At 42.6% G+C, this 10,729-nt stretch overlaps 1 protein-coding gene across 1 annotated transcript; it reads right to left on the reverse strand.

Moving 5' to 3' along the window:
• Positions 1 to 1,658: 1,658 nt before the first annotated feature.
• Positions 1,659 to 8,310, reverse strand: ACOD1 (aconitate decarboxylase 1). The gene is made up of 5 exons (XM_010176042.2): positions 8,248 to 8,310; positions 6,660 to 6,821; positions 5,469 to 5,558; positions 3,270 to 3,475; positions 1,659 to 2,694 (listed from the first exon to the last, which is right to left on the reverse strand). Exons 1-5 carry the CDS (start codon positions 8,257 to 8,259, stop codon positions 1,740 to 1,742), a joined length of 1,425 nt encoding a protein of 474 aa, XP_010174344.1. The 5' UTR covers positions 8,260 to 8,310; the 3' UTR covers positions 1,659 to 1,739.
• Between the last annotated feature and the right edge of the window lie 2,419 nt (positions 8,311 to 10,729).

Raw genomic sequence — 10,729 nt, forward strand, 5'->3', positions numbered from 1 at the left:
GTTAGTGGTGTTCCCCAAGGGTCAGCACTTGGTCCAGTCCTATTCAATATGTTAACCATTCAGTATATTCCTCAGACAAGGGGCAGTGGGCACAAGCTGGAACACAGGAGGTTCCACTTACAAATGAGGAAGAATTTATTTACTGTGAGGGTATCAGAGCACTGGAACAGGCTGCCCAGAGAGGTTGTGGAGTCTCCGTCTCTGAAGATGTTCAAAACCTGCCTGGATGCAGTCCTGTGCAACTTGCTCTAGGTGAACCTGCTTTAGCAAGGGGTTTGGACTAGATGATCTCCAGAGGTCCCTTCCAACCCCTACCATTCTGTGATTCTCTATAGTTCACATTGGTGTTACCCAGCTATAATTACAGGTGAAATAGCTGTAAATGAGTCTGTATACCTTCAGTACAGGTGAGCAATTCTACTTTCTAATCAGAAGGGAAAAAGAAAAGAATGTGGTTATTTGGGTTTTTTTCTTCCCTTGCAAGTCTTTAAGCAAGTATAACTAATGGACTTCTGAAATTTTGTGGAGCCCCCTAGATAAACTGACATTATAAACCAAGAGTCAGAGGCTTAAGTACAAATGAATACACTGTCTGTGGAAAATACACAAGTTTTGCTCTAATAAATTAAGTAATTTGAAGTTTCGTTAGTAAAATTAATTAGCTTTATTTAGTGATTATTTTTGCATACAAATATTAGTGCCCTAAGGAAGGTACATTTTATATATGTTAAAGCACATACTTTGATCTTACAAATGTGAGCAAGGTCATCATTCTCTCTTGGAAGCACGATCTGGCAAGGCTTTGTCCTCCTGAAGGGACTGAAAATTGCCACAATTCTTTGTCAAGGCAAATTGATTGTCACTGTAGACACTGAATTGTCTCAGCATAAGGAGTGTTGTGATGCTCACAGGTCTCTGTCAGTCATAACGAGTGTACTGTAGCCCATGCTTTGCAGTGCCTGAAGTAATCTAAATGTGTCACCACTGATTAGTGCTAATCATGTCCTGTTGAGTGAGCGCCTTGTAACTGGAGCGGGAATACAGCAGGAGCAAACCTGTACCACCGAGGAGCCAAGAGATGGAACTGGGAAATAAGAGCTTTTAGGAGGAGGGGTGTTGAGTTGTCCCTCTTGCTCAGCAGCTGGCGTGATCAGGAAGGGTGCTAATGTTTACTTTGTCAGTGCAAGACCAGTGGTTACAGGGAAGCCTGACGTGTTGCAGAGCATCAAGTGCTACTACTCTGTACGTATGCCGTGTTTATTTTAGCGCGAACGTCAAAGCTCAGACGTAACAGGTGGCCTCTTCAAGGAGGCTTTGGAACTACATCTACAGAAATAAATATATAAAGGTTTCTGTTCTCTGTCCTTCTCACAGAGACAGCATTTCCATACTCCTTCAGAATTTGATTTTCTTTTATGGAGTTATTTAGCAGAAGCAGAACATGCAAACTTCTTTTTTGGCAGAAGAGCAGGGAAATTTTTGTGTCACACACAAGCAGTGCTCTGCCTCTAGAGGTATAAAGATAATTGAAGTTGACTCTGCCAGCAGAGGATCTTCTGTTCAGCCTGAGCTGTGCATGTAATTGCTAAATTACTTAGTCAAAAAACACTGTATTGGGACTGAGCATGGCTCTTGTGTTACAGGAGTCCAATTTAAAAGTGCTTGAGTCACTAAATAAAGAGTTTGTCCTGAATTTTGTGTTTGCTTTTTGAACAGCATCTAGCTGTTGATTGGAACGTTCAAGGGAAGCGTAGCTTCTCCAAAAGCACTCTAGCTGACTGTCCTGATAAAAATGTACTTAATACAGAACAGTCCTCTACTTTTTCCAGATTGTACACAGTCTCTAGAATGCCTTCTGTGGCTTCTGCAGGCAGGATGCTGGAGGCATTGGATTGGAACTTTTTCTCCAAGTCCTCCTTTTGCAGAGGTTTCCTCCAGTGTCCGTAGAACGTATCACAGCGGTCGCTGATGGCGTTGCCATCCCGAAGCACGACACTCACTTCGCAGTAAAGACTCTCAAAGCTGGGCGTGTTGTCAGGAGGGTGCTCCAGTTGTGTTTTGCAGAGGAGCTCCCGTAAGGCTGGCCGGTGGATGCTCTCACTGGAGAAGGACTGGACTGACATGCTGCCATCCAGCAAAGCAGAGCATGCAACAAACTGGAAGGAGTGTCGAGCTTCATGCTCTGAGGTAGGGCTGGGTCTGTTCACATATTTGACCTCTGGGACTTTCAGAATTACTTTCTCAATTTTATCAAGGGGGAGCAAGTTGTCACTGTTCTCCACAAGCTTCCTTCTAACAGAAGATGCTGCATCAGCCACCCAGTGTGTTCCAAGATGAGCAGGAAAGCGTTTGATGGCCACGTCTTGTTGGTCCAACAGCCAGGGGTAGGAGTGTAAGGTTGGCAGAGTCTGTGGGTTGTAATCTGTGTAAAAGGCACCTATCCCCGATTCCATGTCCAAGATCTGTTTGTTTCCTTGAAGGCCCTGTGACGCTAAGCAAGCTGCTTCCAGTCCATGCTTGGCAGCGTTGCCAACATGGAGGGGCTTTGTTTGGGTTGCTGCATTAGCCAGTGGGGCACCTGCATAGGAAGCAGCAATAGCCAAGGCATTTTTACATTTCCGCTGATCAAGACCTAGCAGTTTAGCACAAGCTGCTGCGCTCCCCATCGTACCAACCACAGTCGGTGGGTGAAACCTGAGAAAAAACAAAATCTCTCCATTACCAAATTTCAAAAAGTCACCTGATTTTACCATATACACAAGCTCTAATTTCCTTTTACTGCTGTGGAAGGTGAATTGGACCATAAAGAAACATACATTCAGCATTTTTTTAAACAGTTCCCAAAAAGCATCAAAAGTAGCCCCCAAAAAAGTGGTCCTAAGCACACCTCTGAGCCCAGCACCAGTGACTCCATTCTGCTGAGAGCAAGCCACTGTTTGCAAGTGAGGCAGGATTGTATGTATTCATGAGCACCTGAAACCTGTGCTGTTAATGTTGCCCTTTTGCTGATGTTTTTAATTAATAGGGAGATCATCACCTCCTTCTTGTAAACTGATCAATGCTCTCAAAAAGAAATCTATTTGCTAAGCTGTAAGGAGTCATGTAAGTGTATTCATGTTTAAGATGAACCTTTCCTAAATTTCCAGCCAAACAGCATAGAAATTAGGATTAACAGTGACATTTGTATTTTATCTGGCATTTAATTAAGTATATTAATACTGAGAAAAACCCCTTACACTCAACTTTCTACTTGAAGCATTTCTGCATACCTTTTTGGAATGTTCCTGGCTTCACTGGAGAAGCGCAGCAGCCTGCCTTGCACTTCGAGTCCCACATTGAAAGCCAAGAGCAGATCGAGACCTGAGATTTTTTTCTCCTGAGGAAAGGCCTCTGAGAGTGCAATCACAGCGGGGAGCACAGCCCCGGATGGGTGTGTGGCTGGATGCCACGTGTCATCAAAATCCATTGAGTGCACCTAGCGGAAAGAGAAGCCTTGATTTGTAAACAGAAATAAATTCTGATTTGGCAAGATTGGCTCAATCAAATGAAACTACTGTACCTGGTATAAAAAAAGGAAGGAAGAACTAGAATTTCCTTAGAAAGCAAAACCTGAAAAGTCTTTCTTTTAAAGACTTTTATTCCCAACACGGCTCAGTGAGAAGAGGCAATGCAATACAAATCTTGCCTCAAAGGAGTGTAATTCTAATTCCAGTTGCACCAGTCTAGAACCAGTATGACAATGAATCTTCTTTTCTATGATAGGCTTTTGCTGCTTTAACTAGACTGGTATAATTAAAGCAACAGTTCTGGGTCCACCGTGTGAGTGGTGAATTTTCACTTCCTCAAAACAGTATATAAACATAATGAAATTACTTCCCCAGTGCTGCAACTGACGCTGCCATTAGGGCTCACACCATTAAAGCTGTAGAGGTTGAATCCATACTGCTAACTGAAAGTTGTATCAGAACTTCTCTGGTGCAACCATCCACAGGCAACAGGTACAAGCCTGTAAATGTAGATCAGACTTTAGCCTGAATTTTCAGCACATCAAAACAAGACCTGTCACATGAGGAACCAGACTTCCTGGGGCTGCTGGAGTAGGAGAAAGCTACAATTTTAAAAATGGGACGAGCTGCTTAGCCCTTGAGAAGGCACCTCTCTGGATAGAGAGGTGCCTCTCTTTCCCATGCCCAGAACCCAGATACTCAGGAAAATTTGTGGCATTCCCAGCATGGCATATGGCTTCTATTCTGGTAGCAGACTGCTCCCAGCAGTGTACTCGGTGTTTGCAAGATACTGCTTGTCAAAAACTCCCACAAAGTTTTGAGAACCCCCCAGGATTTGAGAGCATCAGGGACAGCATTTTTAGTAACATCATAATGCCTCAAAAGCTGAACTTTCATGCCTATTCATCTCTGTCTTACTTCGGAGCAAACTGGAAAGGCGGTCAGGCTCCCCAGTGCTCAGGTCTTGCCCCATAATACTGGGAATACATACTTCTGAGAACTGCGTTCCTGAACAGAGAGGAGAAAACCCAGCCCCTGTCTTGAAGAACTTTGATGCCAGCTGGGAAGATGCCCTGCAGTGCAGGATAAGGAAAGTTGTGCCTGATACCCAGTAAGATGCGTTCCTGGCATCTTCAATAAATGCTTAGAATTGACCTGTGACCGAGATGTAAACTGAAATGATCACATACAGGCGAACAGCCAGATTTGAATGTCACATGGGCTGCTAGCAGCTGAGAGGTATGAGCTCTCATTCCCCAGGTAATTTTTTCTACATTGGAAATGAGATGTCAAATTGGACCTCTGATCTTGTTGTTACACTAATTTAGATATGCTTAATATTACCATTTTCTTGGCTGGTCACCTTCCCTAGTTTTGCATAATTTCCAGATTTGTTTACCCCACCTCTTCTGCATCTTCTGATTTCTAATGGCTTCAACCTCAATCTGAATTTAGACAAATGTCTAGGGAGTCAGTTATTGCTTTAGCAACAAAGTACGTGTTCAAAATACGTAATTGGCTTTTGCAAACCGTGTAACTGAAGATTAAATTGCCTTACGATATTATATGTGTGTATGTCTATGTGCATCTGTCTGTATTTGTGTGCTTCTGTTTGCCAGTTGGCGTGAAATTTGGATATTGGTGATACCAGTGAGAGCTAGCATACCTCTTTGTAATGCAGCTGTAGCAAGGCTGCAATGAGTTGTAGAGTTCTCACCTTTGAAAAGTCCCACATTAAAGGTAAGGGATGCTGTTGAGTTGGATCAGATATACATTATACCTTGAGCTTGGTCTCACTGGAAGAAAGCTGAAAGACTTAAGAGAACAGTCTAGGAAAGTTTTATAGCAGGCTTCAGGCAGAAGAATAAACTAAACTAAGATTTTAAGAGTATTCTGTTCTCTTTAGAGCAAGAATAGCATCAATTAGTGTGATTTAAGAGCAAATAAAAGAGCATCCCTTACAGCCACTCCATTCACAAAAGCTGCATACAGAGGAGGCAGTCGGAAATCCAAGTGGCCCCAGATGGTACTGGATATATCTGAGCTGTAGATCTGAAACAAATTGACATAAATTAATTCAAAGTCCTGAACCCAAGGATAAATGTGCGCCATATCTCTGATGTAAGCAAGATCAGACCATACCCTCTAGGGACCCAACTGTTCCCTTTCATCAGAAAAATACTGTTCTGTTAGAAAGTATGAAAAGAAGCTCGGTTTCCTGTTAGCTTATGTTAAGGGCACTTTCCACCCAAACAGACCTCAGGGGGAAGACCAATACTATACACCTGGCTGTTCAGTACCTTCACACAGCCTCTGGCCATTGACATCCCTTCTCACTGCCTGTCGGCAGTTCCCTCAAGACTGTAATCACCTTGTTGGGGAAGATTGCCAGTTAAAAGTTCTAGTTTTCTAGCACCCTGGGTAAATGATATATGGCCTACTGATGCTGGTGCCCCCATGCTGTAAGGGGCTCTGCTCTTTTCTTTTTGCTGTGTAGATCTTTTAACCAATGAAGAGATTGTTATGGACTTAAATAAAAGGGCATAAACTATTATGGTTTAGGAAGCAGGGATCTCTGTGTGAAGAAACTTATTGGCACACAGAGCTCTGGAGCCTGAGTCCAACTAGGCAGGTCTGACAGATAAAACAGTGGGCTAAACTCCTCCTAATTGATGCACTCCTTTGTTGGGAAGGCTTCTCCTCAAGGTCAAGTACTCCTCTGGTTTAAGCAGGGCAAGACTGAAGGAGAAACATGACCAATGTGCCTCAGACAACAATTATGTTTTACGGACTGCAAGCAACCCACTACTAACCCCCCCTTTAACACTCCATTTGGAAAGTCTCATGTTAAGTGGTATTTGCTGTGCTGATGTTTTTAGTAAAATTTCACAGGTGATAGAAAGGAAGGGATTCTTAATTAACTGTGTTTGTTGTGGTTGGTCTTAGTATACAGTCTGTCACACAGACTTCTGCTCATCCACAGTTAAAAGTAACTTGAGCAATGAAGTTTCCCTGTCTCCAGTGGGAGGAACAGTGTCTCTCTTTCCTTCCTCAAAAGAATTTTACCATGACAAAGTTTCCCCTTATAGCTCAAAAATCTCTTTTGGTTTCTTATAGCTAAACCTTAGGGTTTATGAATGCCAGACATCTTACTTTGCTGTACTGTGTCACTTTGTGGCAGACCTCAGTGCTGGTACCCAGAAGCCCCACTCCAAGTGTATCCAGAATCATTCGCTTGCTTCTCTGAATGACTTGGTCTGTCAAGTGGTTTGCATTCAAACCGTGAATCACATTGGCAAAATTTCCTGTAATTGTCTAAGAGGGGAAAAGGAAAAAAAAAAAAAAAAAAAAAAAAAAAGAAGATAATTCTCTTAATTTAAATAATTTTTTTTTCCTTTCTTCTTCCTTTTTTTTTTTTTCTTTCAGTTTTGAGCTACTGCTTAGCATGCTGGCCACTTCTGTTGCCCTGCCCCTGCTTACATGAATTGCATCAGCAAATCTAAAGTTTTAATTCTTCCCCTTTTTATTCCCAGAAATGCCACTATGTTATTTATATTTTATTTATACTTTCATCAGTGTCCTTGTCTGCTCTGTATTTCTGCTGCTTCCTCTCTGACTTGAGCCCTTGAGGGTAAGCACTGCAGATGATGTAACTTTGCAAGATAGCTAAATCTAGATCTAGATCTACACACACACACCCCTATGTATAAAACAAATAGAAGCAAAAACTATCTGGCTTTCCATAGCACCTTCTTATTGCTACTGAAATCAGTGTGAAAGTGGCATTTCAATCCAGTGCAGCCCCTACCACACAAGGAGACAAAATTTAATCTCCCTGAATAGCAGGGAGATTTACTGTCCCTAAGATTTACTATCCTTTACTATCCCTAAGCAAGACTAAAGTCTTGCTGAGCTTGGAGCTCAGTGGGAGATGGGACTTGGCAGCCCTACATTGCACCCGCTGCTCCTGGCTCCCAGCTCCCATTGAATTAATGCTTAGCTGGACTCCCAGCTCTTCTCCAAGACAAGATCTCACCTCTTTGAATGGCAGTGGTTCCTGGCTCCTGCTGATCTGGGAATTATATTTCTAATTTTTGTTTTGCTTTCCCATTGAGCATTGACCCATTATGCAAACCCAACCTGCTTCTTCTTGGCTGGTAATGTTTGCTGTTAATATTGCTATTAGAAACTAGTATAGAACTTCCCTTCTCTGACCATTAGAAACTTCTCCCTATAGGCATATATTATTTACAACCAGTCTATACACACACTTGCTTTTTTATATTGGCATTAGTGAATATAGCTCTTTTCTCTCTTTGGAAATTGTCTCCTTACATTTCCCCTTGTCCTTCTGCTTCCTATAGTCCCCTGCACATATCCACACAGAGTGTTGATAGTTCCTCTTGGCCTTCATTTAGCTAACTTAAACAAATCAAACTGTGCTGCTCTCTTCTTTATATAATACAGACTCACCCCTACTATGCTAGTAGCTTTTCATTACATTGTTCCAATTGGATTTCTCTTTTCTGGCAATGGTGACCAGAATTGTACCCATTATTTCAGACAAGTTCTCACTCAGCTTTTTACTAAAGAATTTAGACTATCTTGAGGTACACAAGTCATTTAAAGCAGGTGAACCACACATTCCATGGTGTGATGCCCGCCTACTGAAACATAGAATGAGGATAAAAAAGCTTGAATGGAAAAGTACATCTTACAGTGCAAAGAAACAAGACAGTACCTTTGCCCACATCTTGGAGGGATGGTGCGTAGTCCCAGGGAGATGTAGCAAACCAATGGCAGACAGTGAGCAGGGGAAATCACTCTCTCACTATTTATATGCATATGTCTGGGGTGGGGGAAGACATATTAGGCCTTTTTTATTGCTCATCTTGTCCTGCCCATTTCCTTCTCTGCTTGGAAATGTTCCTTTTTCTTCACTTTCAGTTTTCTTCTGACTAACTGTACTATAGACTGCTGGGACATGTGTGATAGGACTTTACCAGTCACATTCACGTGTTGTGTAAATTGATATATGTGATAGTTTATTACCAAGTAGAAACTGATATATTAATTTGAGTGTCTTACATTTTGTAGCATGGAGAGAAGAGGTCATCAATCTGACCTTAGGGAGCCACAGTAGGCCATGGATAACTCTATTGGTTGGGAAAGCAGTCAGCCCAGTACTAGACTACAGGATGGAAAAGGCTGTTCTAACTTAAACAACCTGTTGTTGCGTTTTTTTTTTTTGTTTGTTTAACTTAAACAACCTGTTGTTGGGGGTTTTTTTTTGTTTGTTTGTTTGTTTGGTTGGTTGTTTTTTTCCACTATATGTCTCCTCTATAATACATACAATTCAGACACGGGAAAAGTGTGCCATAAGAATTTCACACCATAAATTGGATTAAGGCAGCTCTTGGCATGTAATAGTTTTTTAACAGCATGAATCACTATGTGAGGCCATCGTTTTTACTAGCAGGTTTTCTGCATCTCAGGCAAGGTTGTCTTCTCTGAGGAAGGAGGCGCTTCTCCCACCACCAGTTTAGGGATTTTGCTTCTGTGGGAATACCAGGCTACTAGGAGATTGTGGGTGAGAAATCCCTGCCCATCCTATGAGGAAGGGAGCAGACCCCAGAGGGGTATGAGTAGAGGCCACTGAATAATTCTGAGTGAAAAAGTAATGTATGTCTTATGTTTGGGAACCTCCTGGATCAGGGAACAAAGTATCAGGTCTTTTCAGAATTGCAGTCTTGCACTTCCATGCTTAAGCGGTGCCTAAAACTGTAGGAACCTCATCCCTTTATTCAGCCCTAGCTTCAAATAATTTTGTAAAGCCTTATCTGACTCTTGAGTGCTTCCAGGTACAGACCAGCATGGTTCTACAGGTGAAGTTAAACATTGATTTGAGTGGCTGTAACTACTACTGAAAGGTCCTGTTTCAGGCTGCATCCTCTCCCTGCTGCTGTCCCTGGACACATAGTCCTCCTCCTCCTCTCCTCACTCCAGTGCTGATGCTGAGCAGACCCCTTTCTGACCTGGTACAGCCTATCTCCAGAGCCAGCTCAGGGGCTCTCAGCTGTCAGGCAAAACTGAGTTTCATTGCCTCAGAAATGCAAAATAAAATCTAGCAGCACAAGCAAAGAAAGAGAAGTAGGGCTAGCAGTATTCTGTGAAATTTTAGTAGGAGGGCATGGGCAGGTAAAAAGAGATGGGGAGGGATCAGCTGTTCCCCAGCAAGCTCTAACCCAGACATTTGCCTGTTTAGCCTGTGCCTTGAGCCTACTCTTCTTGTGGATGTCATCTTCAGGTGCCTAACGATGCTGAAAATTGCTCTGGTAACAGAGTACCTTAAATGATAGAAGCTGTAGTGTGTCTGTTCATGGATGTAGCCAAAGAGCCTGAGACCCAGGACTCCTAAAATCCAGCCCTACGAACACATACATACTTCTATACAGGCTAACCTGCTTTATGTGCAGGCTCCATTTAAAACCTTGTCCTGTCTTTCTCATAAATATAAGCAGCTGTTCAGCATGGCTACTAAACCTCTTCCCACACACATTTCCCTGTGAGCATACTCAAGCTTCCTCCCTCAGGCATATATAATCTGCACCTACATAAAACATCCCAGCAGCACTTCCTAGTTCCTGGGTGAGATGTGCATTTTGGTCAAATCCTGACCCCAAGGGGAAACAAGAACCAAAATGTGCATCAGTGCTTCTTCCTTGCCCCCTCATTTCCACACTAATGAAAACCTCAGATGTAGTGTGGATGTGCTGAAGAATTACCTTTGGTGCTCATAAAGTCCAGCCCAGCTCATGGGATTGCTCATGTTGACAAGGTTGGCAATAGTTAGAAAGGTTAATAGAAGTTAATGCTATTGGACTGAAAAAGGAAAACATTTTGTTAAGTTTCACTTTTGTTCTTTCAGCTCATTCTTTCCTCCAGAAAAATGGAAGGAAATATCTAAATCAGAGAACCACACAATCACAAGGTGGCTGAGGTTGGAAGGGACCTCCATAGATCATCTGATCCAACCTGCCTGTTGTGGCAGGGCCACCCAGAGCAGGTTGCCCAGCACTGTGTCCAGTTGGGTTTTGAATATCTCCGAGGATGGAGAATCCACACCCTCTCTGGGTAACTTGTGACAATGTTTGACCATGAAACATTTACATATTAAATAAAAGATATTAAAACCTGTGAGGAACTGCACTATGGACTTGTCT

Source organism: Antrostomus carolinensis, unplaced genomic scaffold (genome assembly GCF_000700745.2).
Source record: "Antrostomus carolinensis isolate BGI_N321 unplaced genomic scaffold, ASM70074v2 scaffold15640, whole genome shotgun sequence".
NCBI classification, from domain to species: Eukaryota; Metazoa; Chordata; class Aves; order Caprimulgiformes; family Caprimulgidae; genus Antrostomus; species Antrostomus carolinensis.